Here is a 26,612-nt window from a genome sequence, read left to right as displayed (position 1 = left end):
TTGCAGACCTCAATCACTGAAGCAATACTCAAACATGGATGACCTGCTATTTAAAATGTTTATGTGAAATCAATTATAGATCAGTCTAGACTTCAGGTACATAAAGCAATTATAATAACCACATTTTAATAAGAGTAGGATTCTACTTCCGGTTCGACAGATGAACAATAAACTGAAGAAAACCCTTATTGAGGCAGTTATTGTCAGTTTAATGCAAACAGAAGCTGAATATCGGTTACATTGATAATCCTAACATTGAGTTTGATTCAATATAATAAAGATTATGTATTCTGTTTGTTAGATAATAATGGTAAGAAAGTTGTTAATGAATATGTTTGATTAGTGAAACATTTGAATGTTTCATAAATAACATAAATATGAAATATTACTATTCCTTTAACTGTATTGTGTGCTCTTACTGTGAAGGCAGGCTGGTTTCCAGACGGAGTGCACATCATGTCAGGTGATTATTAATATAATTATTTCATATTATCATGGCAATAATTACATGTGAATACTTCAGGGGTGGAGTCACGTGACCATTGGAGCGGCAAGGACAAATCTGGCTCTGGATGACGTCACCTCGATGATGATGTCATCATAACATTTCATATCATTAATATTGAAAAATAATGATTTTGTTATTCATTATTATGATGCTGTCACCTTTAATCTCAGCATTTTAAAGTAAGAAGTGCTTTGACACAACTTAGTGTGGCTCACGTAGTTATGTAGTATATGTAGATATATGTAGTATTACGTTTCAACAAGAATACAATTTTATTATTAAGTTTATGAAGATGTTCAACATGTTAATCACCATCTAATCATATCAGATAACAGACAATGTTACAAAGTGAGTACTTATACGTCTACTGAATGTAGTACTTTAACTGACGGCAAAGATATTAATAAAAGTTCAAATCGAAATGATTGTCTAATCAACAATCAAACTAAAAATAATAAACAAACCCAATTTAATATCATTAAAACTTCATGCTGAAACCATTAGCAATAATAAAACCAACAATAACAACAACAAAAATAATAATAACCATGAAAAGGGGAACTCTCGTCAGCCAATCACGGAAGAGGAAATCCTCAGTGTGACACACGTCCTTTCTTGGCTCTGTGATTGGATCCCGGTTCTGATCCTGCAGGTCAAACATACACTGATTAGTTAGTTACACGTCTACAGAAAGTGGAGGGAACTTCCACGTACTCGCTAACGAGGGGATTCCCACGTACACGTTAACAAGATGACGTTCACGTACCCGTTAACAAGGGGAGGTTGACGTACCCGCTACCGAGATGGCTTCCATGTAGCCGTTAATGAGAGGACGTCAACATACCCGTTAACGGGACCGTCTACTAACTTCAGGACTGGTCCTGGAATTCCTTGCTGGTTCCAGAGAACGTGGATCATCGTTGTTTTCCAGAGCGTCCCAGAGCCCCGTCTGGCTCTCGTCCTGCTCTCTGTTGGCAGCAGCCTTAGAGGTGTGTGGATCAGAGGAGTTCTGGGTCTCTGCGAGACTGCCATCAATCTGAGCTGACCCGGGTTCTGGTGTTGTTTCGGCCTGGGGTTCGGAGGGGGTCTGGACTTTCTTCTGTGTTTCTGCAGGCTTCTCTGATTGGCTGAAAACAGACGGATCAGGCTCGTTCGCAGCCAATGATCTGTGTATAATCCCAGGATGATCTGATGAAGACAACATAGAGTCAGAAGCTTGACAGACCACCAGAGTCAATCACAGTCCACCACAGTGCTCACCATGGTCTCTGCCGCCCCTCGGAGGTGGTGGTCTGGTCCTCTTCAGGTTGTGGCCATTCCTGATCTCAGACAGCAGGTTGTCGATGATGCAGCCTTTGCCCTCATTGGACACGTCGTTTCTGACTGGAGGACAAACACTTAGCAGTGTTTTAAATCTTCTTAGGCTGTCAGAGGTCTGACTGAATTGAAGGTGGACTCACTGATCTTGTTGGTGTTTCCTTTGAGTTTCCCGTCCTCCTCTTGCAGCTTCCTCCTCTTGTCCAGCTGCATGCGACTCTCGTTCTCCTGAAGAGTGATTCTTTTCATTAATCACGTGGTTCACTTCCTGTTTTCCCCATCGTACAGCGGCATGCGAGTAGACTGTGTGCTGCCACACCGGCCTGTGGTTGGCTTCTGACCTTCTTGGCTCTGAGGAACAAGCCTCTGAAGGTCTTGATGGTGTTGAGTAGCTCGTCAATGGAGAAGCTGCTGCTGTCCTCACACAAGTAGACAGACAAAGCTGTCCTTCGGTCCTCCAAGGAGGACAACAGCTGCTGCAGCTGCTCACATCCACCCAGGCACTCCTGGAGATGGACACCACAAGAAGAAAAAGGCAATGAGCAAGTAAACACACAGACCTGTGCACCTGAGAACATGCGCAGTCTACCTGGAGTGGGGGCAGGTACTGCTCCTTCAGGTCCTCAGAGGAACAGCAGACCTTACTCTCTGAACTCCTCAGCTGGTTGGTCAGAATGTTGCTCTCAGACTGAATCAAATCCAGATTCAATCTAAAAACAAACAAACTCAACATTGGACATCGAGGCAACAGGATGTTCTCATGACGAAGGTCTCATCTTTACCCAGCAGCCTCTTCACAGATCTCCAAGTCATCCGGCAGGTTCAACAGGTCGGGGTGGTTCTTCTCTGCCTCCTTTAGACAACACAAACAGCATGTGAGTTATAAAGAACCAGTGTCACTAGGAGGACCGGTAAGACCAGTGGAACCAGTATGAGCAGGAGGCCCAGTAGGATCTCTCTGACCATCAGCACCGGTCCCCCCCACGGCTGCGTTCTTTCCTCTCTGCTCTTCTCCCTGTACACCAACAGCTGCACCTCCAGCCACCAGTCCGTCAAGCTCCTGAAGTTTGCGGATGACACCACCCTCATTGGACTGATCTCTCTGGCCTACAGGTTGGAGTCTGACCATCTGGTGTCCTGGTGCAGTCAGAACAACCTGGAGCTCAACGCTCTGAAGACAGTGGAGATGGTTGTGGACTTCAGGAAGAACAGAGCCCCACCTTCTGCCATTCCTTCCATTTCCTGGGCTCCATCATCACCCAGGACCTCAAGCGGGAGCTGAACATCAGCTCCATCACCAAGAAGGCTCAGCAGAGGTTGTTCTTCCTGAGGCAGCTGAAGAAATTCAACCTGCCAAAGACGATGATGGTCCACTTCTACACGGCCATCATGGAGTCCATCCTCTGCTCCTCCATCACCGTCTGGTACCCTGCAGCCACAGCCAAGGACAAGGGCAGGCTGCAGCGTGTCCTCCGCTCTGCAGAGAGGCTGATCGGCTGCAACCTGCCGTCCCTGCAGGACTTGTTCGCTTCCAGGTCTCTGAAGCAGCTAAAAAGATGGTAGCCGACCCCTCTCACCCCGACAGAACCTGTTTGTGCCCCTTCCATCTGGCAGGAGGCTGAGGTCCATCAGGACTAAGACCTCCCGCCACACCAACAGTTTCTTCCCGTCGGCAGTCGGGCTCATCAACAGAGCCGGTCCCCCACTGACTGACTCTGACATCCCACCGGTCACTCTGCACACGTCACTTTCTGTTCGCTGGTGCACTTTATTTTTAACTTTCACTTTTTAAAATGTCATTCCTTTATTTTTAAACTACCCCATAGCCTTATATTTTATTTAATTCTTCTTGCACTATGTTGTTGTATGTCCATTGTCGTACTGTCTGCTGTTACGCACCAACCGCCACATTTCTTGTATGTCTGACATATTATGGTAATAAATGATTCCTGATTCCAGTATGGAGTGTTACCTGCAGGATGTGGTGCAGCAGGGTGATTCTGGACTTGTTGGCTCTGGTTTCTGTCAGTCTGAGCAGAGTGTTGATCTTAAAACCTTCTGCGCTTCCTGTGTGAGTCCCCTGATATGATGACATCACACAATGACTGATGACATCACAGGATACAAGTAACATTTTCAATGTGTTTGACCATTCAAAGAAAGAATTCCTTTCATCCTCAGACTTGTATTTGTGTTTCCTAATGAAAATAAAAAACAGCAGCACCTTAGCCGTGACGTCACGCATCGACGCCGTAACTCACGCATCGACGCCGTGACGTCACGCATCGACGCCGTAACTCACGCATCGACGCCGTAACTCACGCATCGACGCCGTGACGTCACGCATCGACGTGATGTCACGGGTCTGATAGTAACGAAGAATAACCTCACATAGTTGAGAAAGTTCCCCACACTCAGGATGAGTTTACAGAAGGGGGGCAGACGAGAGCTCTCCCTCACACCTGGACACACAACACAGTACGATGACACACTGTAACACAACACGGCCTCATGTAATACTGTGCAATACTCAAGCAATCAACACAGCCATCCTCTGGAGCTTATATGTATTTAGTGTGTCCTTGTTGTGTATTGGGTTTGTATACAGACTCTGGCAGGCTCGATCCAGCAGCTCAACTCTGGACTTCAGAGTCTCCAACAGAGAGCTGCTCTCCTCACACAACAACATGCACTCGAGCCTCAGAGGGTAGCTACACACACACACACGCACACGTACACGCACACGCATACACACACACACAGGAACAGATGGGTACTTAATGCTTGAACATTTGAACTGAGTGTGTAATAGTCTGTTAGCTTAGCATGCACATTATAAACTGCGAGCTCATTGCAGGGGTCGTCTGATGACGGAGATCAGTCCTACCACGGGATGTCAAGCAGCTTCAGGTAAAACTGGTCCACCGGAGACAACATGTCCTCGTCGGCCTGGTGTGACTTCAGGTTCCCTACCTGACGGGAACAGGTGAGGTTTAAATATGACAAAATACTTTGAAATACACTGAATTTGTATAAAATGTTCATAGAATGGTATGACAACAAATATCATTTTATTCATTTTGGAGCTTTCATGAGAAATGTTATTCTATGTGGAAATGAATGAATGAAGTCAAGTTGTAAATGTTGGATTACATGAAAGAAACAGTTTTGTGTGTACGAGGCTTTTATCGGTCTCTGAACATGAATATTGTTCATTCGGATTATTCATATGATCTTAGAACGCTTCATACTGCTGATGAACGACATTGATTAACATAAGAAGTTTAGTGCTGGTTTACAATTTTATATTTTTACTTACAATATTAAAGTGAATATTCTCACCAAGCAGCCAAAGCATTTTAGTTGTTCTTTATATTTTACACAATAAAATTATTATTATTATCACAACAGTTTTTATCAAATCCCGTTGGGGGGTTTAATTTAATTTTCAACAAAACATTTTGTTTCATGTATATTAATACATGTAGCGATGTAAAGGCATATTTTCTGTCACAGTGAGACAAGCGAAGCCGTCGGGCAGATAACATACGAGGGAACCATGAGACAGACAAGACACAGACAAGATGGAGGACAGGTGTTTTAGTGTCACTTTGACCTCTGACCTCATGTTTCTCAGGTAGGAGTTTTATCAGTTGCTTCAGGAGCTCAACGTCAAACCTGGACCTGTCTCCCTTCCAGATTAGAGACACAAAGTCCTCATGGGAACTGAGGAAAGAAAGACAGGAAACAGGCGAGACGGGAAGACGTACAAAGGAAAAGTCAGTTAAGTATAAAACAATGAGGACCAACTGAAGGGCCGACCCCTCTCACCCCCCCCCTCCATCTGGCAGAAGGCTGAGCTCCATCAGGACTAAGACCTCCCGCCACACCAACAGGTTCTTCCTGTTGGAAGAGGCCGCGTCCCCCCACTGACATCCCCTTTTCCATCCCTCCATACTCCATCTGTAAATGGACGTGATCACTTTCACGTACACTCACAGTACAGCTGTACTTCTATATTGTACTGTACATTTAAATTGAAAATGTAATATTTTCTTGCCCAGTGTTATTTGTCTTGTCCATCGTCTCATTGTCTTATTGTCCAATGGTATGCACCACCATATGTCAAATTCCTTGTGTTTCCTAACATACTTTGGCAATAAATGTTCCTGATTCCTGAAGACCACAGCAGACAGAAGACAGGTGGAGGGCAGGTAAGAGGAGGACAGGTAAAGAATATGTCAACAGAAAAAATGAAACGGTCAGAGACAGGTGAGATGGGACAGACAGATAAAACATAAAGGACAGTTTGAGGACATGTGAAGTTCAGGAAGAACCCATGGGACAGGTGAGAGACTTCACCAGTCCTTCACTTGTCTCAGACTTCTTTGGACTGAGGACGATGTCACTCTCGTGATATGTTTCTTTTGATTGGTTTGATTGGTCACCATTTGAACTGCCTCAGGAAGATGATGAGGTTTAGACTTTTCTTGGCATCGATGAATGAAATCTGTGGACAAAGAGACAATTAGGTGAGAAGAGCCTGAGTGGACCTTCTGCTTGCAGTCTGTCCACCTGTCTATGCCCCCAAGTGTGATGTGTACCTCTTTGGGCTTGGCCTGGGCTTTGGTTCTGGTCTCAGTTGGAGGAAGACTGAAGAGCTGCTCAATGCTGCAGTAATCTGGTTCCAGTGATTCTAAAGACACCAACGTCCACAGGGACTGTTGTGCTGCAGACACACATCATTACATAAATACATGTATTACGGTATTATGTATTACAGACACAATACCGTAATACACAGAGATGCTAACCCCACAACACTCACCTGTCACCGCTCTGGACGGGAGCTTCTGCCAGTTCAGTTTCTTCATACGGCGGGTGGGACAGGGGGCGGGGCTACAACATGACCTGAGGCGCAGAGCTGCCTGGGCAGAAATGATGTCACCCGGAGGAGGGGGAGGAGCTCCCATTCCAGGTAATGGTGGAGGGGGAGGAGCTCCCATTCCAGGCAAGGGAGGAGGGGGAGGAGCTCCCATTCCAGGTAATGGTGGAGGGGGAGGAGCTCCCATTCCAGGTAATGGTGGAGGGGGAGGAGCTCCCATTCTAGGTAATGGTGGAGGAGCTTCTATTCCAGGTAATGGCGGAGGGGGAGGAGGGGGAGCAGTTCCCATTCCAGGTAAGGAGGAGGAAGGAACCCATAGAGAACCAGATGCACTTTCTGCTCGTCGAGTCTGAACCGCCCTGTCGATGGTTTGTATCTTGTGAATGGCTGAGAGGGACTTGTGGGGGAGGAGTCTCTCCAGCAGTGAGTTGGTAGACAGGTCAACTACAAAACACACAAACTGTGTAGTCAGGAGGCTGTGTGAGGACACATGGGTCAGTCAGTAAGTCGTGATGGAGGAACTCAACGTTTAATGCTGATTATCTAATTTTAAAAGAAAAGACAGTGATGAGGACCGAAGGAGAACCTGGTTTTACCTCTCTGGTCCATTTTCCAATTCTCTGAAGGAGGCAAGAGTTAACCCTCTCCTGAAGAAACCCACCCTCAACCCTTCTGAAGAAAACAACTACAGACCGGTCTCTCTTCTTCCCTTTCTGTCCAAAACTCTCTTCCTATCTCCACCGTAACAACCTCCTTGACACTCCCTTCTCTCGTCCTACCTCGACGGCCGCACCTACCGGGTAACCTGGAGAGGATCTGTGTCGGAACCTGGTCCTCTTACTGCTGGAGTTCCTCAGGGTTCCGTCCTGGGTCCCCTCCTCTTCTCGCTCTACACCAACTCTCTCTGCGCTGTCATTCGCTCGCATGGCTTCTCCTACCACAGCGATGCCGATGACACCGACTAATTCTCTCCTTCCCTCACTCTGATCTCTGCCTGTCTGACTGACATCTCTCAGTGGATCCGCCCACCATCTGAAAATCAACCCCGACAAGACGGAACTACTCTTTCTGGGGAAAGATTCTCTTTCACGGGACCTGACTGTTAACTTTGAGACTCCGTGTTAACGTCCACTTTGACTGCAGGAACCTCGGCGTGACATCGACAGCCGACTCTCCCTGACTCCAACATCACTGACAACACCATCCTGTAGATACTCGCTCTACAACATCAGGAGAACACGTCCTCTTCTCACTCAGAAGGCGGCGCAGGTACTGATTGAGAGTCTTGTCATCTCATCCTGGACTACTGTGACTCTCTCCTGCAGGTCTCCTGCTACCACCATTCCACCTCTGCAGCTCATCCAGAATGCAGCAGCTCCACTGGTCTTTAACCTTCCTAAGTTCTCCCACACTCCTCCACTCCTCCGCTCTCTTCACTGGTACCGGTGGCTCATCCAGTTCTAAACACTGGTGCTCACGTACCCCGCTGTGAATGGATGGGGTCCAGCTTCCATCCAGGACCTGGTCCAACCCGACATCCCGACCTCTGACCTCTCCTCTCTGCATGTGATAAACTGCTTGTTCCTCCTCACTGAGAGCAAAACACTCGACTAGATCTCCACTCTTTGCTGTCCTGCTCCTAAATGGTGGAAGGAGGTCTCTGAAGCCATCAGGACCACAGAGAGCCTTCACATCTTCAGACTAAAGACACACCTCTTCAGACTCTACCTCCACTAACACACTAACTAACTGTAGCACTTACATTGGACTTATAATGGTTCTTATCTACAGCAAGTTGTAAATTGGCTTATTTGATGAAATTGCACTTTCTTGTTTCTTGTTCTTCTGTGTTTGTGTCCTTATGGTTGAAATGTTCTTATTGTAAGTCGCTTTGGATAAAAGCGTCAGATAAACGACATGTGATGTAATGTAATTTCCAATTATAACATCAATACTTACAGGGCTGGGACATCAGTGTGAGTCTATCAGTGAGAAGCTCCAGAGACAGCCACACCTCAGACCTCCCCGGGTCCAGCACCAGCAAGGCCTGCAGGATGGACAGCAGCTGGGCCGAGGATGGGCTGCTGGCCACCTGAACACAGGGAGGAGGAGGAGAATGAATACCCGTGCTGTACGTGGAGGCTAGTTTGGTAAACAGAGAGGTGAAGATGTTGGGGATGGTGGAGGTATTTAGGTGGTGTTCTGTACAGTAGATATAAAAAGTCTACACCCTCTTGTTAAAAATCCAGGTTTTAATAAAGTTTAAAAAATGAAAAAAACTAATTATGTATGAACTTTACCTTACAAAAAAAACGTACAATTACCTGGTTGCATACATTTTCCCACCGCCTAAACTAATACTTTAGTGAAGCACGTTTGGGTTTTATTACAACACTCAGACTTTTGAGGGGGGAGTCTAGAAGCACTTATCACTGTAATCATGTAGGTGGACGCGTCTTTGGGTGGAAGCTACCTTGGTGAGCAGAGAGGTGAAGACCTGCTGGTGGCTGCTCATGTCGATGCCTCCGTAGAGCTTCTCCATCTCTTCCTCGTCCTCCGTCAGTGAATCCTCAAAGGCATCACACTGGATGTTCAGGTCATGGTCCTCCGTCTCCCTGGACAGCGAGAGACAGACGGAGGTCCCACAATGATGAGGATGTTGATTATTGATCATTAGTGATAGAATTGACTACGTCTTTACCTCAGTCTGGGGAGCTCATCCAGCAGCTGCAGTCCTGTAACAACATGGTTTTAGTGAGAGAATCAGATCCTGATCTCCATGGTAACAAAACTAATGTCATATTTTCATTTAGAAATGTGGGGCAGTCACTCGTTACTAACCTAGAAAGCCCTTATTGCCATGGCAGCCACATATAAATACCCAAGTAAGCACCTCATCCCAGAAAACTTCTTATAATACCATTTACATGTTCCATAGCAACTAGCAATTAAAGGCACCGCAATAATCCCCAAGATTGCCATAGTAACCATTTAGAGACTGATAGCAACCACCGGTCACCTCACCGATATCATGCGTAACCCTTTTACGGCTGTTTGGGGGCAACATTTATTGTGGCAAGGCAGTGTTTTGTACCCGTCTCTCTCCCAATGTTGGCTGGGATTGACCCCCCCGCCGCCCCGTATGAGGGATAAGCGGCTTTGAAGATGGCTGACTGACTGTTTTTGTGTCGTTGTTATTGTCACTATTATTCTTGTAATCTACAATATTGTGGTGAGAATCATCATTGTGTACTTATCATACTGAGGAACTGGTCTCACCGATGAACTCCTGTCTCAGGCGGCTCCTCCTCCTCAGGTCTTCTCGTCCCATCACCAGGCTGTTGATGAAGCTCATGAGTGTTACGTTGTAGGGGGGGTTGGTGGTGCAGTGGAGCTCGTTCATGATCACACTGAAGCGATACTGCTGCTTCTTCAGACTCTGAACACACAACACAGGTAATTGGGCCTGTGTTTGGCCTCTCTGTGTGAGATGGTATCCTCAGTCATTACACAACACCTCTCTGGCAGATATAAAACATTCTCAGATATCTGATCAGTGGAGCGACAGAGACGACCGGGATTCAGAAGGACAACAAAGAGAAAAGTTCACAGCTGATAATGAAGCTCTGCAAACGGACGGTTAGGATTCATCTCAGTCCTGTTTTATAACAATCAAAATGTAAAGTAGTGAATTCACAGCCTTGTTTACATCTTTTAAATATTAAAATGTTCTGCCATAGAGACCACACACCAGAGAAACATCACTGAAAAATAATAACATATGTCAGAAGTAAAGTACAGTCAAGATTTCCTTCTCTACTATCTGCTTTGAAGATGTCAGCATCTTTGAGCTTGGTGGGGAGCAGAAACACATTCAGACCAGAGACACGTGAGAATGTCCTCAAACACGATTAGAGACAGATTTGGCCTCCTGAGACCTTTGAAATGAAGAGTGATCTGTGTGGTTACCTTGTAGTGGTCCAGGGCATCCAGGGCCAGGTGGTGTCCCTGAGCATCAAAGAGAGCCAGGGCTGTCAGCAGCTCAAAGACCTGCATCTTCACCATGATGTTAGACGTGTCCAGCGCTGAGGACACACAGTGAGAAGAAGAGGATGCAGAAACACGTCTTGTTACTCCTTAGTAAACAATAAGAAGATCGATCTGAAAAACCTGAAGAACCAAGCAGAGGTTGATGGAAGCAAAGAAGGACTAATGGAAGGGTTGTGGAAAAGCCATTGAATAAGAAGGTCAAAGTTGTCTAGGTCTAATAAGTCTAACAGACGTCTGTCTCCTTTATTCTCTCTCTATTTGAATGAAACAGGGAAAGACCCCAGAGATGTGGGTAGAAGTAGGAGAGACTGTTATTTTGACTGGAAGCATTGGATAGGATGTACATTAGATAAGAGCTTATCAGGAGAGGCAATGACTCCGCCCTGAAATCAAAAACAGAAAACAGAAAAAAAGAAGTAGCAAAGGTAGAATGTTTGAAACCCACCTTGGGACAGGGTCTTGACGTAGGCCGGGTTCTCCAGAAAAAAGTGCAGACCTTCAGATGAGTTCATTACAGCTCGGACGCAGGTCACGCAGGTGAGCTGCAGCAGAGCGTCGGCAATGCGAGCGCAGCCGCGACCAGACAGACGCTCCAGAACCTCCATCAGCAGGTCCAAACCTCCAAGCTCCAGAAACTGGACCATCCAGGCCTGATCACTGGTCTCCAACCGACGCCGCAGACCAGAGTAGTTAACAACGGTGGTAACCTAAAGGAATCGTGGAGGGGTCTTTGGTTTTCAAATTCAAAGCTTTTCTTCTCTTGAGGGAGAGAAAACCTTTTAAATATAAACCAGCAGGGTCCGGCCCGGAGTAATGGCTTCTTTATCGCAAATTTCCTCCTGGGGATTAATAAAGTATCCATCCATCCATCCATCCATCCATCCATCCATCCGTCCATCTGTCCATCCATCCATCCATCCAGCAACTCTGCCAACTCAGTGTCTTCTGTGCCGGTGACTCTCTGGAGTTCCCTTCGCACCGGACTGACATCAGTTACACTCGGCCCTGGTCCTATAGATCCAGCTCATTTAACCGGGGGGGTTACTACCTGCAGCAGTCTGATGCAGAGTTCAGGTTCTGCGTTCTCCAGGTTGGCCTCCAACTTGGCCCCCGGGTTGTGGCCGGTTGTTCCTCTTACGCGGCCTTTCAATAACCACCATTTGGTTTTGGCTGCCATGACGACAGGAAGCTGCAGAGAGACTGACGGTCCAAATTGGACTGTTTAGTCAGAAAACAAAAGTGCTTCTTGTGTTAATTAACCAATTAAAACGTATTCAAATAAATAACAAACCAGATGGATGTGAAGTCATCAATACTTTTCTTATAAACTCACTTTATAACAAAAAACACAGAAGTAGTATATTCATATTCCCATGTGACTCCAGCGTGTGTGTTTTAAAATGTAAGACTTGAAATCAAACATGTTAATGTTTTGTCTCAGGGAATAACGTTGGATCAGTACTTCCACCAGACTTCTTACACTCTCCGCGTTTAACGTCCTGCTGGTCCGTGACGTCATGCGATGACGGACTGATAAACGGACTGATCTCCGGTCAGGACGCGTTTCCATGGAGACGACCCGAGAGAGAAGGACAGACTTTAACGGTTCGGACTTTAACGAGGTTTAACGGACTTTAACGGTTCGGACTTTAACGAGGTTTAACGGACTTTAACGGTTCGGACTTTAACGAGGTTTAACGGACTTTAACGGTTCGGACTTTAACGAGATTTAACGGACTTTAACGGTTCGGACTTTAACGAGATTTAACTGACTTTAACGGTTCGGACTTTAACGAGATTTAACGGACTTTAACGGTTCGGACTTTAACGAGATTTAACGGACTTTAACGGTTCGGACTTTAACGAGGTTTAACGGACTTTAACGGTTCGGACTTTAACGAGGTTTAACGGACTTTAACGGTTCGGACTTTAACGAGATTTAACTGACTTTAACGGTTCGGACTTTAACGAGATTTAACGGACTTTAACGGTTCGGACTTTAACGAGATTTAACGGACTTTAACGGTTCGGACTTTAACGAGGTTTAACGGACTTTAACGGTTCGGACTTTAACGAAATTTAACGGACTTTAACGGTTCGGACTTTAACGAGATTTAACTGACTTTAACGGTTTTTAGCTTTAACTGGATTGACCGGTTCCTGTTAACGTGTCCTTACCGGGAGATCTGTCCGGTGTCCCGCTGTCTGTCGTTCGGTCGGTTGGAGGAAGCTGAGTATTCCTCCTTCGCGGTGAATCACAGCCGCGGTCCTCAGCGCGTCCACGGGATGTGGGCGGGGTCAGAGGTCAGCGGGAACTCGGCGCCGCATCTGAGCGCGCGCATGGTGGGCGTATCCATTTATCAATAGTTAAAGCACATAACTGCTGCTCTTTGAATGACCAATACTAAAATAAAAGTTGAATAAAACCTCAACTTGCTGATTTTTTCTTGCCACTGGAAAACAAACGAGAGCTTTAAAAGGTGGAAATATGATGGGACAGTCACCATGACAACCTCACAAAAAAGGATTTGCAATTGAGGGAATTTAGTTGTATGTTTAACTCTGATTTGAACGTCTTTCAGGGTATTTCTTTATGAGATCTTTGATGTTTTAAATGTATACATTGTATTGTGTGACAGTGTGAACACACGTGCCGTCCTTACGTCGTTACCTTTTTTAACGCCCTTATGCTGTTACTTGTGTTTAACGTCACATTGTAATGGCTTGTGGGTAATTGGCTTGGGGGCTCATAATGAGACCCTCACACACCCAACGGCTCGACGGTGGGACAGAACAAGCAGTAGAATGTTCTTACAAAACCGTCCTCGATGAATCTGTGGAACAGGTTTCAGAAAGTGGGATTCTAGAATCTGTTGTTCCTTTATTTTCTCTGCGCTATAAAACATTAAGAAACGGAGGACCGATGACTGAATGTGACCAGCAGAGGGCGCTCTGTTTCTGATTTAGATACAAACTCACAGTGATCATCAATCAATGAAGAGTTGATTGTGGGCTTTTCTGTTGTTGGTCTGTTGTTGTTGTTGTTGATGTGTGTATATATATTCGTGCGTGTGTGTGTGTGTGTATACAGTACCTGTCAGTATTGACCTTTAACCTCCATTCTCTTCACTAGTCAAACACACACACACACACACACACACACATTAACCGATCTCTAAAGGTTTTCTCATACTGCTACTACATTGGTGAGGTACTTTGTTTCTGTATTTCTATGATGTGGTGCAGCATACTTTGCATACCGTGTATACAGTACATGTAAACACACATACGTGTGCCAGTATTTTGTCCCCTCTGAGCCTCCGTAGCTTGACGTCCTCCCACAGCAGTGAACAAACATCAGGCTGTCGGACGTGTCCTCTCTCTTTCAGACGTGTCCTCTCTCTCTCAGGTGAGTCCCTCTCTCTTTCAGACGTGTCCTCTGTCTGTCGGACGTGTCCTCTCTCTTTCAGACGTGTCCTCTCTCTCTCAGATGAGTCCCTCTCTCTTTCAGACGTGTCCTCTCTCTCTCAGACGTGTCCTCTCTCTCTCAGGTGAGTCCCTCTCGCTCTCAGACGTGTCCTCTGTCTGTCGGACGTGTCCTCTCTCTCTCAGACGTGTCCTCTGTCTGTCGGACGTGTCCTCTCTCTCTCAGACGTGTCCTCTCTCTCTCAGGTGAGTCCCTCTCGCTCTCAGACGTGTCCTCTGTCTGTCGGACGTGTCCTCTCTCTCTCAGACGTGTCCTCTCTCTCTCAGACGTGTCCTCTCTCTCTCAGGTGAGTCCCTCTCTCTTTCGCAAATATACACTCACATTGTTCAACACGTCTTCACGCATGTCTGCAGCTGCACAGATGCATGATGGGAAGGTTTCCTGTTGTTAGTGGTGGGAGCTGCAGCCTTAAAGTTTCACTGAGACACATGTTGTCTTTGAAGTATTTTATTTTAACATCAGCTTGAAGCCATCATGTCATTTAAACTATTAATATTTCATACTTGATGTCCCACCTGTCCCTCTGTCTGTCTGTCTGTCTGCCTCCCAGATATGTTCTCATTGGCCGTCATCTCGCACCATCTCTGGTCCTCAGCTTGCCAACAAATCCGGTGCTCCATGGCAACTGTTGTCTCCGGGAGCAAGACCTCCAGGTGAGATCAGGAATCAGGAAACATTCATCACCAAGATACGTCAGACATACAAGGAATTTGACTTTGCGGTTGGTGCAAGACAATGGACAACAAGACAGATAAGACAACATAGTGCAGGAGGAATAAAATAAAATAGAACAAAATATAAGGCCATTGGCTAGAGGGATACAGAATAAACCATTTAAAAATAAAGGAATAAAGTTAAAAATACAACAGATAATAATACTCCACTCAACTGTGTTGTGAGTGTAAGGGACACGTGTGCAGAGTGAAGGGAGTGAGTGGATGTCAGTCAGTCAGTGGGGGACCGGCTCTGTTGATGAGGTCTTAGTCCTGATGGACCTCAGCCTCCTGCCAGATGGAAGGGCCACAAACAGGTTTGGTCCGGGGTGAGAGGGGTCGGCTACCATCTTTGTAGCTGCTTCAGATCTGATCCTGGTCTAAATAAGATCTGATCTTGGTCTCTTTGGGGATATGATCCTGGTCTATTTTAGATCTGATCCTGGTCTAAATAAGATCTGATCTTGGTCTCTTTGGGGATATGATCCTGGTCTAAATAAGATCTGATCTTGGTCTCTTTGGGGATATGATCCTGGTCTATTTTAGATCTGATCCTGGTCTAAATAAGATCTGATCTTGGTCTTTTTGGGGATATGATCTTGGTCTATTTTAGATCTGATCCTGGTCTAAATAAGATCTGATCTTGGTCTCTTTTTGGGGTATGATCCTGGTCTATTTTAGATCTGATCCTGTTCTATGTTCTCAGGTTGGTGAGGGAGCGTCTGAAGCTCCAGGTGGAGGAGATGAAGGGTCCCTTCTCAGGGTTCAGACCTGGTCTCGTGGTCTTACAGGTGAGGCTCTGTTTGTTGTTGTTCTTCTGCCTTAAATTGAGCTCTTTCTGAAGCAGATAAGGGGACATATTGAAGGGTAACGTCCACATGTAGTGAGCTGCTCTCAGGGGACCTGGACTCTGCCCCCTGAACTGGTCTTTGTCGGCTGTGTTTACCCAGCTGCTCTTTCTCTCAGTCAGCTTCTATCCACTGAGAACCAGTTCCTCTCAGAGACCCACCAATGTTTGACCTGCTGGTCCCAGTCCACTCGTGGTCCCAAAACTCCCCTAGTGGTCATGGTTTCAGATCAGAAATTACATTTAGATTATTTCAGTGTTTTAATCTGAGAATCAGTATCCCTACTGCTAACGCATAGTACTAATACATAGTACTGCAGTACTGGGGTAGACCTATTTGCACTACGTCTCAGAATAATTAATAAACTATATATAATATATAAGATTAATCTATTACTATTATTAGCTTGTAGTAGTTTAAGTATATTTTAATGTTACTTCTGTACCAAGCAGGATGTTTACTTGGGACAGAGTACTTCTACATTGTAGTATTACTACTTCAACTACAAAAGCAGTAAAATATGTAGCAGAACATGTAAAGACTGTAAAGTAGAGTACAAGTACAATCGGTAAAGAGGTGTAGTACTTTAGTGCTGGTGTTGCTACGGCGATATGAAGGCGTGGACTGTGTTGCAGGTGGGAGACAGAGACGATTCAAACCTCTACATCAGCTCCAAGCTACGAGCTGCAGCTGAGGTGAGGACCAATCAGACCACGGCTCCTTTCATTGATCCATCAACGGGTGGCTCATCATCATCATCATCATCATCATCATCATCATCATCATCATCATCATCATCATCATCATCGCTACAGAGAATGTTTTTCAATTAACTCTTTTCTCATCTGCAGATTGGAATCGAAGCGAAACATCTGAGATTACCGAAAACCATAACGCAGGAAGAGGTCAGTGACACTCCTCCACCCGTGAACCTCCACCTGTTAACCTCCACCTGTGAACCTCCACCCGTTAGCCTCCAGCCGTTAACCTCCACCCGTGAACCTCCAGCTGTTAACCTCCACCTGTGAACCTCCACCCGTGAACCTCCAGCTGTTAACCTCCAGCTATTAACCTCCACCTGTTAACCTCCACCTGTGAACCTCCACCTGTTAACCTCCACCTGTGAACCTCCACCTGTTAACCTCCACCTGTGAACCTCCACCCGTTAACCTCCAGCCGTTAACCTCCACCCGTGAACCTCCACATGTGGACCTCCACCCGTTAACCTCCAGCCGTTAACCTCCACCCGTGAACCTCCACCCGTGAACCTCCAGCTGTTAACCTCCACCCGTTAACCTCCACCTGTTAACCTCCACCTGTTAACCTCCACCTGTTAACCTCCATATGTTTACCTCCACCTGTACAACTCCACCTGGTGACTCCCTTTGGTCCTGCAGGTCCTGCAGCACATCCTGTCCATCAATGAGAACCCGTCTGTCCATGGTCTGATAGTCCAGCTTCCCCTGGACTCCGTGACCTCCATCGACTCTGAACTTATCACCAACGCCGTGTGTCCAGAGAAAGACGTGGACGGGTTAGTCCGCCCTGATATATGTATATATACGTATATATATATATATATGAATATATATATATATATATATATATATATATATATATATATATATATATATATATATATGTGTTTATGTGTCCAGTTTGAGCTGCATCAACGCAGGGAAGTTGTCTCGAGGGGATCTGGATCACTGCTTCATCCCCTGCACCCCCAGCGGCTGCATGGAGCTCATCAGACAGACAGGTAACCCTGGAATGTCTGACCAATTGGAGCCTCACTTATCTGACTTCCTGTATCTGTGCAGGTGTGTCTGTGGGGGGGAAACATGCGGTTGTGATTGGGCGCAGTAAGATCGTTGGAGCCCCGATGCACGACCTGCTGCTGTGGAACCACGCCACCGTGACCACCTGTCATTCAAAGACCCTCGACCTCCCTGAACAGGTGACGCATCGCCCTGGACCAGGAGAACTAGGACCAGATCTCTCCTTTCTACGGTGGTTTCATATGTGACTGAGAGTAGTGAGACGTGGTAGTGTGAGATGAAGCGTTTCCTGTGCGGCAGGTGGGCCGGGCCGATATCCTGGTGGTGGGGGCGGGCCGAGCAGAGATGGTGAGAGGGGAGTGGCTTAAGGAAGGCGTGGTGGTCATCGACTGTGGAATCAACCACATAGCAGGTACTCACGTTACTCACTAGTACTGTATCACTGGTACACACTAGTACTATATTATACTACATCTGATACTCACTAGTACTCACCGCTCTACTAGTACTGTATCATTTAACATCTGGTACTCACTAGTACTCACCGCTCTACTAGTACTGTATCATTTAACATCTGGTACTCACTAGTACTCACCGCTCTACTAGTACTGTATCATTTAACATCTGGTACTCACTAGTACTCACCGCTCTACTAGTACTGCATCATTTAACATCTGGTACTCACTAGTACTCACCGCTCTACTAGTACTGTATCATTTAACATCTGGTACTCACTAGTACTCACCGCTCTACTAGTACTGTATCATTTAACATCTGGTACTCACTAGTACTCACCGCTCTACTAGTACTGTATCATTTAACATCTGGTACTCACTAGTACTCACCGCTCTACTAGTACTGCATCATTTAACATCTGTTATACATTTGAAACATCAAGAATTGAAGATGGGGAAAAAAACACATGAAATTTGTGATAAAATTGTTCATGAAATATAAAATGTTGTCATCAGAGCCATCTTAACAAATAAACATAAAACACTATTTAAAATGATAGAGGGAGTTTTTCTGTAATCTTTGACCTCTGCGTCATTCTTCAAACAGATGAGACGAAGGCGAGCGGAAAACGTGTGGTCGGGGACGTCCACTACGCCTCAGCCAATCAAAGAGCCGGCTTCATCACACCTGTTCCAGGAGGGGTGGGGCCTATGACAGTGGCCATGCTGATGGAGGTAATGTAGTTTATTTATGCTTAATATTACACTGTAGTTTGCATACTGTAGTCTATGTGTATATATATATATATATATATATATAGGGTTACTAACCCTAACCCTAACCACTGTCTTTTCGGGACACAGTGGTGGTTCCCTGCAGGTAGATGTTGAGATGGATGTAGCCTAGCAGATAGCTTAGCCTAGCAGCTAGCAACATGTCCTGGGCACTATCAGTCCTAAAGTGGTCCATTTGCACTCGTCCCCCTTCTGTTTGACGTGTGGAGGAATTCCTCTGCACGGTTCTTCTGTTTGTTTTACTTCCAATGCAAAGCGTCTCCTTCTTCAGCGACCGTCTACCTGACTGCAGCGTGCGGCAGCGTCAGGGGTCAGGGGTCAACGCACACCGGGAGGAAACAAAGCTGCGTTAAAATACTTTATGGCATTAATCTTGGCCCCAATAATCCTATAGATAAACACATTAATTTTGACATCACTAATATTATATATATATATATATATATATATATAGGCGATATATACGTACATACATCAGAAAGACTATATATATATATATTCAACTCCCACCTGCACCTTGCAATATATATGTGTGTGTGTGTGGGTTAGGGTTAGGCTTGTGTATTTGTACACACATATAGATATTTCCTTCTTTCAGAACACGGTACAGAGCGCTCAGCACTTCATCCTGAAGAACCAGCCAAGGAGGTGAAAATGTCTTTGAAGAATCTTCAACTACATCTCTGACGTTTATAACAAACCAAACCGTTTAAAAATATGTTGAAAATTGATTGAAGTTATTATACATGTACCACGAAGAACACAATGTTAAGGGTGAGCGAGCTCTCCCTACCAAGATGGCCTCCATGTGCGGACGTTCTATACTCCGCCTTTATATATATATATATATACATATATATATATATATACACATCTATGGGTCATAGCCGTCCGACTTTTAAATATAATAGAATTCACTCTAATATCTACCGATATAAATGTTATAATAGAATATAGAACATCTTAGTTTATAACCATGTATATATATATACAATATGTACTTCATATTATGAACAGAAATGGATCAAGTGAGCTCAGGCAGACAAGTTATGAACCTGAAATATCACTTTTCAAGTCAGTAACGTTACGGAATAAAGTCACAAAGAACCTTTTGTTTCGTTGTGTGATTATAAACTATTAGTTGTGTTTCATGGAGCAGGAGGAAGCGGCATCACGCTGAAGGAGAACGATGTGTGTGGTGACATTCAGCTGCTCTAGCTTGGACACATTCTGTAATATCTTAAGTTACAGTTAAAATAGCTTGTATCCTACGCAGGACATTTTTTGCATTCCTTGCATACAAGTTAATAAATGTGTTTGCTGTTGGCTGCTGGTTTAAATGTTCTTCTCCCAGCCTGAAATATATCATGCTCTGGATCAAATAAATTAAATAAACTATGAAGAAGATTACCTTCTCTATCTGTACTTTACACGTTTTTGGCTTTTAGTGTCGAGCGCTTCAGGTTGCTAGGCAACGGGAGCAGCAGAGGTGAAGCTGATGACGCAAGCAGGAAGTCCCTCCGTAGGACAAAACGTCCCATTCCAGAGAGCGCTGTGGTCAGTCATGGGGCTGCTGGAGGACCAGCCCAGGTAGACCAGAAGGGTGCAGACTGCTTCTCAGTTATTCTGACGCCTGCTCCATGTCCCGTGTTGAGGTGTCCCTGAGCAAGACACCTAACCTCCAACTGCTCCACAGGCGCATTACGGCAGCAGAGAATCATTTCCCCACGGTGATTAATAAAGGACCGACGTTCACTTCCTGTGTCACATAACCAGCTGTTCCTCTTGGACCGAAGTTTATTTTGCAGCGTTCTAGTCAGAACGTAGAGCTTTTGATTGTGACGTAGATGAAAGAACCCTCAAAGGCTTCAGATGTCCTCAGGGAGAGAAACTAGAGCTGTTTTAGTATTCCAGTAAGGACTTCCTATGAGATTCTTTACAAGAAGAACTTAAAAGTGACAAGGTGACAGTGCTAAAAACATGGTCAATAAAAATAATTATAAAATATAATAATAAATTCTTCCACTCACTCTGCACTCTCAGGTAACATAAGCTCCCTTCTGCTTCTGATTGGTGGAAAAAAGACTTAATCTATTAATGAAAATAAAAAACGTTTTTGTATAAAACAAAACACTGATTTATTTAACAGTGAGACCACAATGAACATTCACAATCAATAATAAATAACCTTGCATTCATTCATCAATAATCAATGACATCTCAACTCCTCATCAATGATTGGTTGTGTGACATTAAAGGAAGTTCAACACCCTTTCAAAATAAATAAATCAGCGCCTGTTTTATTGTTTTAACGTTCTGATAACAATAATGAAGCACTGATCAATAATATTGATGTTTTTAATCTTAGTCTCTACTCTTGTCATGGAAACAACACAAACAACTTCAAGAAGGCACTGCTGCGTCTTTTCACATTAAAACGTTTTCACACCCAACTAATCACGTGTAGTACATTAGCGGAGCGTTTGAACTCAACATGAGGCATTCACTGTCCGTTGGTGAATGTGGAAAATCAAGATTCTACAAACCCATGAGGCGGGACCAGGAGTCGTTATTGATCGTCTGTTCGATAACAAAGAAGTGAATGTAGTGAATCGTAGGAAAACACTAATATTTAGAAGTCCCCGATTTGCTTTCTTATAAAATGATTGAAAACGATCCATGGGCTGTATAAATATTTGTTGATTGAGTCCCTGTCAATCGACTGATCACGTCATTGATCCCGGTGCACGCAGACACCAGCGGTCCGGGCGATGACATCACTCCACTGGCACCCCGTCCACGCTCTCCTGGGAGACCTCGGAGTCCAGCGAGTAGCAGGAGCTGCCGTTGTCCTGATTATCCCTGTTGACCTCCTCAGGGAGCGGGGCGCTGCCGCCGGATGAGGCCCCGCCCCCTGGCTCAGTTCTGCCCTCGCAGAAGTGGGCTGAGGCCTGGAAGAGCTGGCTGCAGAGGCGGTTGTAGCGGTGGTAGCGGGCCGGCCTGCCGGTGTGGGCGTACATGTGCTCCTGCAGCTGGCTCTTGTGGGAGAAGTGCAGGCTGCACACGGCGCAGGCGATCTTACGCTTGCGGGAGTGGGGGACAGCGAGGGGGGGGCTGATGGCTCCGCCTCCACCTCCTCCGCCCCGGCTCCTCCTTAGCTCTGCCGCCAGCTGGTTGGCCAATGCCTGGCTCTGCCTCAGCGCCTCCTCCAGGCAGCCGGCGTCCTCTGTCGGACCTTCCTCCCCGCCAGTGTCCAGCTCGCCGCCCTGCGCCCCCGCGTCGAGGGCGTGGCTGAAAAGGTGATCCCTCAGGTCCTCGGGGGAGGAGCAGCGCTCCCCACAGCGGGGGCACAGCAAGACCAGGGCCCGGTCTTTGAAGAGGAGATCCTGCATGGGGCTGCTATCCGGAGACCCCCCCCCGGGCGCCTGTTTGCCATCCTCCTCCTCCTCTTCCTCCTCCACCCGCTCCTTCTTGATTTGGGCGGTGAGGTTTGAATCCTCCCCGGACGCCACGGAGCACACATTGTGCGTTGCAGACGGGACCCCCTCCAGTCCGGCGGCGAGGGCCAGCTGAGGGTGGGACCCCCCCCCCCGGCCCTCGGAAGGGGCGGTCGTTGTCTCGGGGGCTCCGCCCGCTTCTTTGTTGGCAAGCTGAGATGAGATTTGGATTCCGTACAGGTTGGACATCCGGACCATGTCGTCATCCACGCCGGAGTCTGCGGCGCCCTCGGCATGTTTCCGACACAATTGGTAGGCGTGAAGGAACTTCATGCCGTCCTGCAGCCGGCTCGGATCCACCGGCTGCTTGGGGCACCGCCCGGTGTACATGATGTGCAGCAGGTAGCTGAACACGTCTGGCTGAATGTCGGTGGGCTGGATCTTTATGCACTCACTGAGAACAAGAGCAAGAGGGGTCAGCATAGGGTCCACGGTACCTGGTCCAGTCTCATCGCGTCTGTGCATAGACTTTGTATGTAATCCTGTGATACGAAACGTTGGCAACATGTTTGGTTTGAACGTACCATTAGGGACCCTCGTCCTCTGGTCTACTGCTAAAGGGACCCTCCCTACCTGGTCTAGTGTCAGCTGGACCATACTCACCTGTTCTAAGCTTAGAGGGACCCTCCCTACCTGGTCTACTGCTAAAGGGACCCTCCTCCTCTGGTCTACTGCTAAAGGGACCCTCCCTACCTGGTCTAGTGTCAGCTGGACCATACTCACCTGTTCTAAGCTTAGAGGGACCCTCCCTACCTGGTCTACTGCTAAAGGGACCCTCCTCCTCTGGTCTACTGCTAAAGGGACCCTCCCTACCTGGTCTAGTGTCAGCTGGACCATACTCACCTGTTCTAAGCTTAGAGGGACCCTCCCTACCTGGTCTACTGCTAAAGGGACCCTCCTCCTCTGGTCTACTGCTAAAGGGACCCTCCCTACCTGGTCTAGTGTCAGCTGGACCATACTCACCTGTTCTAAGCTTAGAGGGACCCTCCCTATCTGGTCTACTGCCAGCTGGACCATACTCACCTGTTCTAAGCTTAGAGGGACCCTCCTCACCTGGTCTACAATCAGAAGGACCCTACAGACTACAGAGACCTAGTCTACCATCACAGAGACCTGGAGAATGTCCCAATCCGTCGGCTCCTCCGAACGCGGCAGAGGGACGCAGCCCCCTGGGCGCCGATTTTGAGGACACATCTGTCCTTTGTGGCCCAGCATATCCCAGCATGCAGTGCGGGACGACGAGGGTTTAATTTATTGAGGATGGATACAAGTGAGCTAACAGCGGGGAAAGTTCACTTTTAAATGTAAGCAATATGATTCCTTTGAATATCTATGGGTATACATTTTTACTTTTTAATACATGACATCCCATTGGGGCTGGGCGGTACGGCCAAAAATGAATTCCACGTTATTTTGTTATTGATGGTAAGAAGGACGCCGGCCACCTGAACAGCTGTTCCCCGATCTTTCTAAATTAAATGAAATAAGAAGATTATCTTCTCTGTAGTCTACGTTTTTCGGCTTTTAAGGCTTTTAATGCCAAGCGCAGCAGGTTGCTAGGCAATGGAAGCAGCGGAGGTAAACCTGATGACCCCCCGTAGGCCAGTCCGTCCCATTTGGAGGACCCAGCCCAGGTAGACCAGAAGGCTGGATCCTCCAAGTATACAAGCCACTGAATTGAGACACAGCTTTGGTCTAGAGCTACAGGGACCTGGTCTGGTGGATGAAGATCATCTTGAAGTAGTTGGAGAAGGCTGCCAGCACGGCCCGGTGAGCTTTGAAGTAGACGTTGCCGATGGCGACGGTGCAGTCGCACAGGAAGCCAAACTCTCTCTGGACATTGAGCTGCTGGAGCAGGAAGAGGCTGTGAGAGGGCGACTCCATGACCCACTGCAACACACAGACACACACACACACACACACAGACACACACACACCTGTGAACTAAAGCATAAGATAAAACACGTTGTCATGGTTACTTAATTCACAAGTGAACCAGAATAGTCAAGGAATCAAATTGCAGATTTTTAATCTTCCATTTAAATGTGATCATTTAAACAGCTTTGTAGTTGGATGTTTGATGGTGAAATGCACCATGGGAGTTCGATTCTGAGATGGGATTAAATAAACCCTGATTTATCCAAGACAGAAGAAGGAGGATGTGAATAATCACAGACAACTAAAACAATGAACAACAAGACAAACATAAGCACAATACAGACCTTGGCCCTGTTCCAGTTACCCGGATCATTTTCAGGATAAGATTACATAAGTCAGGCTTTTCGGTTCCACAGAGCAGGTTTGTTTAAATCACCATAGCAACACATCCAAAAACTTGAACCTGCTCCAACGCAGGTTCATCTAAGCTGCTGAATTAGTTCATCATCCCCCAGAAAAAGACAGCTCTCTTCCTCACTGACAAAGGAGGGATTTGAGTTAGATTCACGTTTTATAGGGTTCTCCGACATCACAAAGATCCGTTATGACAGCACGGTGACCTGGACCAGGTCTTTACAAGAAGACCTTCTGGAGCCAAAACGTTACGTGAACACCACACGCCGAGTATTCACTGTCTCATACACTGTACGTGTTTGTACAGTGTCGGTAATGCGTAGATCACGAGGAAAGCCGCTGCGTGTGTGCTGTTCCTAGATTTATTTGGTGCTTAAGAAACTTCTGGATGTTCCATGTTCCTCTGCTACAATTTTTTACGTTTACCACCACCTGACAGGTGTCCTCAAGGACTCCAAACTGAGCAAAGTCCAACAGGAATATCATCACAAACAAATGACCAGTTCCTGAAGGAAAAGGAAAAAGGTAAACAAAGAGGAGGCAAATGTGTATTCTGACTGTCAAAGAAGAAAGAAAATTACATGAATCTTGTCGCAAATGTTGTCGTTGCAGCAAAGTCCTTAATTTTCACACCATTTAAGCCCTCAAACTCACACACTCAACCATTGCCCAGGTGACGTCAGTGAGTCCCGGGGGGGGGGGGTTTAGGGGTCAGGGGTTAGGGGTCAGGGGTTAGGGTTTAGCAGGTCGATTGGGATTGGGCCACAGATCCAAAATGACCGGAAACGGGACACGCGCGCGACCAAACAACAACACAGCGCGTGCACGTCGTGTCGGGCTGCAGCCTCCTCCATCCTTCTCCGTCTCATTCTAATTCAGCAGCACGCGCGTCCTCGTTCCCCTCGAACGCATCACAGACGCGTGCACACGCCCACCCAGCCCGTACACAATCTCTGATGTTTGCGTCGTGCACGCGTACCGATCGGCCTCTTACCGCAGAAATGTGCAGATTGTGTTCTGGTTCTGGATCCGATTTCTTGGTGCAGATGATCTCGCAGAAAGACGCATCAAGTCTCGCGAGAGGAAGGTCATAGGGGCTGGTCACGTGATCCGTCGATGTCACCTACCCAGATCTAATGCATCATCCCAAATAGGGATCCTGTTTAGATTTATATAAATACTTATTTCTATACATATTGAAATCATAACAGCGGAGCCTATTTCACTTGAAAATTAAATGATATGATGAAATCAATGGTTAGGTGATCAAACACGTGGTATCAGGAATCAGGAATCAGGAATCATTTATTGGCCAAAATATGTCAAACATACAAGGAATTTGTCTTGGCGGTTAGTGCGCGACAGTAGACAGACAAGACAACAGTGCACAAGTTATAAAATAAAGTGGAATGAAATGCTAATGCAATGGGTTAGTAAGAATAAGGCTAAGGCTATGTATATTCTACACATTAGTTGATAAGACACGCTGATATCAAAGAGAAAAACATTTTATCAATTAATAAATTCACAATAAATAAATTACTTAAATCTTATAAAAAATATATCATGTAATAAAATATATCATGTCTAAATAAATAATCCACTGTGAAACATATTATATAAAAATACAAACATTAACAATATTATGAATATTATAAAGGTGGTTATATCTGATTGAGGTTACATCTGATGGAGGTTACATCTGATGGTGGTTGTATCTGACGGAGGTTACATCTGATGGAGGTTACATCTGATGGTGGTTGCATCTGATGGAGGTTACATCTGATGGTGGTTGTATCTGATGGAGGTTACATCTGATGGAGGTTAGATCTGATGGTGGTTGTATCTGATGGAGGTTACATCTGATGGAGGTTACATCTGATGGAGTTTGTATCTGTTGGAGGTTACATCTGATGGAGGTTACATCTGATGGTGTAACCTGTTGGAGGTTACATCTGATGGAGGCTGTCACTGCAGTGGTCCTGGC

At 46.0% G+C, this 26,612-nt stretch overlaps 3 protein-coding genes across 5 annotated transcripts; 1 reads left to right on the top strand and 2 right to left on the bottom strand.

The window, feature by feature from the left end:
* Positions 1-761: 761 nt before the first annotated feature.
* LOC120814725 (inverted formin-2) lies at positions 762-13,215 on the bottom strand. 3 transcript variants are annotated; one of them, XM_078093856.1, is made up of 23 exons: positions 12,939-13,215; positions 11,809-11,978; positions 11,206-11,467; positions 10,680-10,795; positions 9,990-10,149; positions 9,412-9,445; positions 9,184-9,325; positions 8,670-8,802; positions 6,654-7,154; positions 6,430-6,554; positions 6,274-6,335; positions 5,449-5,551; positions 4,713-4,798; positions 4,436-4,536; positions 4,217-4,287; positions 3,798-3,905; positions 2,608-2,678; positions 2,415-2,535; positions 2,167-2,331; positions 1,969-2,053; positions 1,769-1,891; positions 1,377-1,696; positions 762-1,154 (listed from the first exon to the last, which is right to left on the bottom strand). In XM_078093856.1, the coding sequence occupies exons 2-23, from the start codon at positions 11,935-11,937 to the stop codon at positions 987-989; spliced, it is 3,186 nt and encodes a 1,061-aa protein (XP_077949982.1). In that variant the 5' UTR covers positions 11,938-11,978; positions 12,939-13,215; the 3' UTR covers positions 762-986. The 3 variants fall into 3 exon arrangements, with proteins under 3 accessions (XP_077949982.1, XP_040025739.2, XP_040025738.2); XM_040169805.2 differs by having other exon boundaries at positions 1,249-1,696; positions 12,939-13,186; XM_040169804.2 differs by having other exon boundaries at positions 1,275-1,696; positions 12,939-13,186.
* Positions 13,216-14,101: 886 nt separating this feature from the next.
* Positions 14,102-20,243, top strand: LOC120814726 (C-1-tetrahydrofolate synthase, cytoplasmic). Its single transcript, XM_078093855.1, has 13 exons — positions 14,102-14,169; positions 14,272-14,432; positions 14,514-14,533; positions 14,798-14,900; positions 15,667-15,751; positions 16,444-16,503; positions 16,660-16,713; positions 17,206-17,342; positions 17,467-17,567; positions 17,629-17,765; positions 17,887-17,998; positions 18,649-18,776; positions 19,435-20,243. The coding sequence occupies exons 4-13, from the start codon at positions 14,800-14,802 to the stop codon at positions 19,486-19,488; spliced, it is 969 nt and encodes a 322-aa protein (XP_077949981.1). The 5' UTR covers positions 14,102-14,169; positions 14,272-14,432; positions 14,514-14,533; positions 14,798-14,799; the 3' UTR covers positions 19,489-20,243.
* Positions 20,244-20,949: 706 nt separating this feature from the next.
* zbtb25 (zinc finger and BTB domain containing 25) lies at positions 20,950-25,706 on the bottom strand. The gene is made up of 3 exons (XM_040169812.2): positions 25,620-25,706; positions 24,045-24,223; positions 20,950-22,727 (listed from the first exon to the last, which is right to left on the bottom strand). The coding sequence occupies exons 2-3, from the start codon at positions 24,215-24,217 to the stop codon at positions 21,614-21,616; spliced, it is 1,287 nt and encodes a 428-aa protein (XP_040025746.2). The 5' UTR covers positions 24,218-24,223; positions 25,620-25,706; the 3' UTR covers positions 20,950-21,613.
* Between the last annotated feature and the right edge of the window lie 906 nt (positions 25,707-26,612).

The sequence above is a fragment of the Gasterosteus aculeatus genome, chromosome 18 (genome assembly GCF_964276395.1).
Source record: "Gasterosteus aculeatus chromosome 18, fGasAcu3.hap1.1, whole genome shotgun sequence".
NCBI lineage: Eukaryota > Metazoa > Chordata > Actinopteri > Perciformes > Gasterosteidae > Gasterosteus > Gasterosteus aculeatus.
Note: the sequence above shows the minus strand (reverse complement) of the source record. Positions and strands in the feature narration are given on the sequence as shown.

Bases quoted from the DNA above. Each gene is read 5' to 3' on its own strand.
- LOC120814725 (XM_078093856.1), bottom strand. From the start codon at position 11,937: ATGGCAGCCAAAACCAAATGGTGGTTATTGAAAGGCCGCGTAAGAGGA. The intron at 10,150-10,679 runs GTAACCACACAG...TTGTGTGTTCAG, and splicing joins ATGCCCTGGACCACTACAAG to AGTCTGAAGAAGCAGCAGTA. The intron at 3,906-4,216 runs GTGAGGTTATTC...TCATCATATCAG, and splicing joins TGGGGAACTTTCTCAACTAT to GGGACTCACACAGGAAGCGC.
- LOC120814726 (XM_078093855.1), top strand. From the start codon at position 14,800: ATGTTCTCATTGGCCGTCATCTCGCACCATCTCTGGTCCTCAGCTTGC. The intron at 16,504-16,659 runs GTGAGGACCAAT...TCTCATCTGCAG, and splicing joins AGCTACGAGCTGCAGCTGAG to ATTGGAATCGAAGCGAAACA. The intron at 16,714-17,205 runs GTCAGTGACACT...TTGGTCCTGCAG, and splicing joins AAACCATAACGCAGGAAGAG to GTCCTGCAGCACATCCTGTC.
- zbtb25 (XM_040169812.2), bottom strand. From the start codon at position 24,217: ATGGAGTCGCCCTCTCACAGCCTCTTCCTGCTCCAGCAGCTCAATGTC. The intron at 22,728-24,044 runs GTCCCTGTAGCT...TCTTGTTCTCAG, and splicing joins ATCTTCATCCACCAGACCAG to TGAGTGCATAAAGATCCAGC.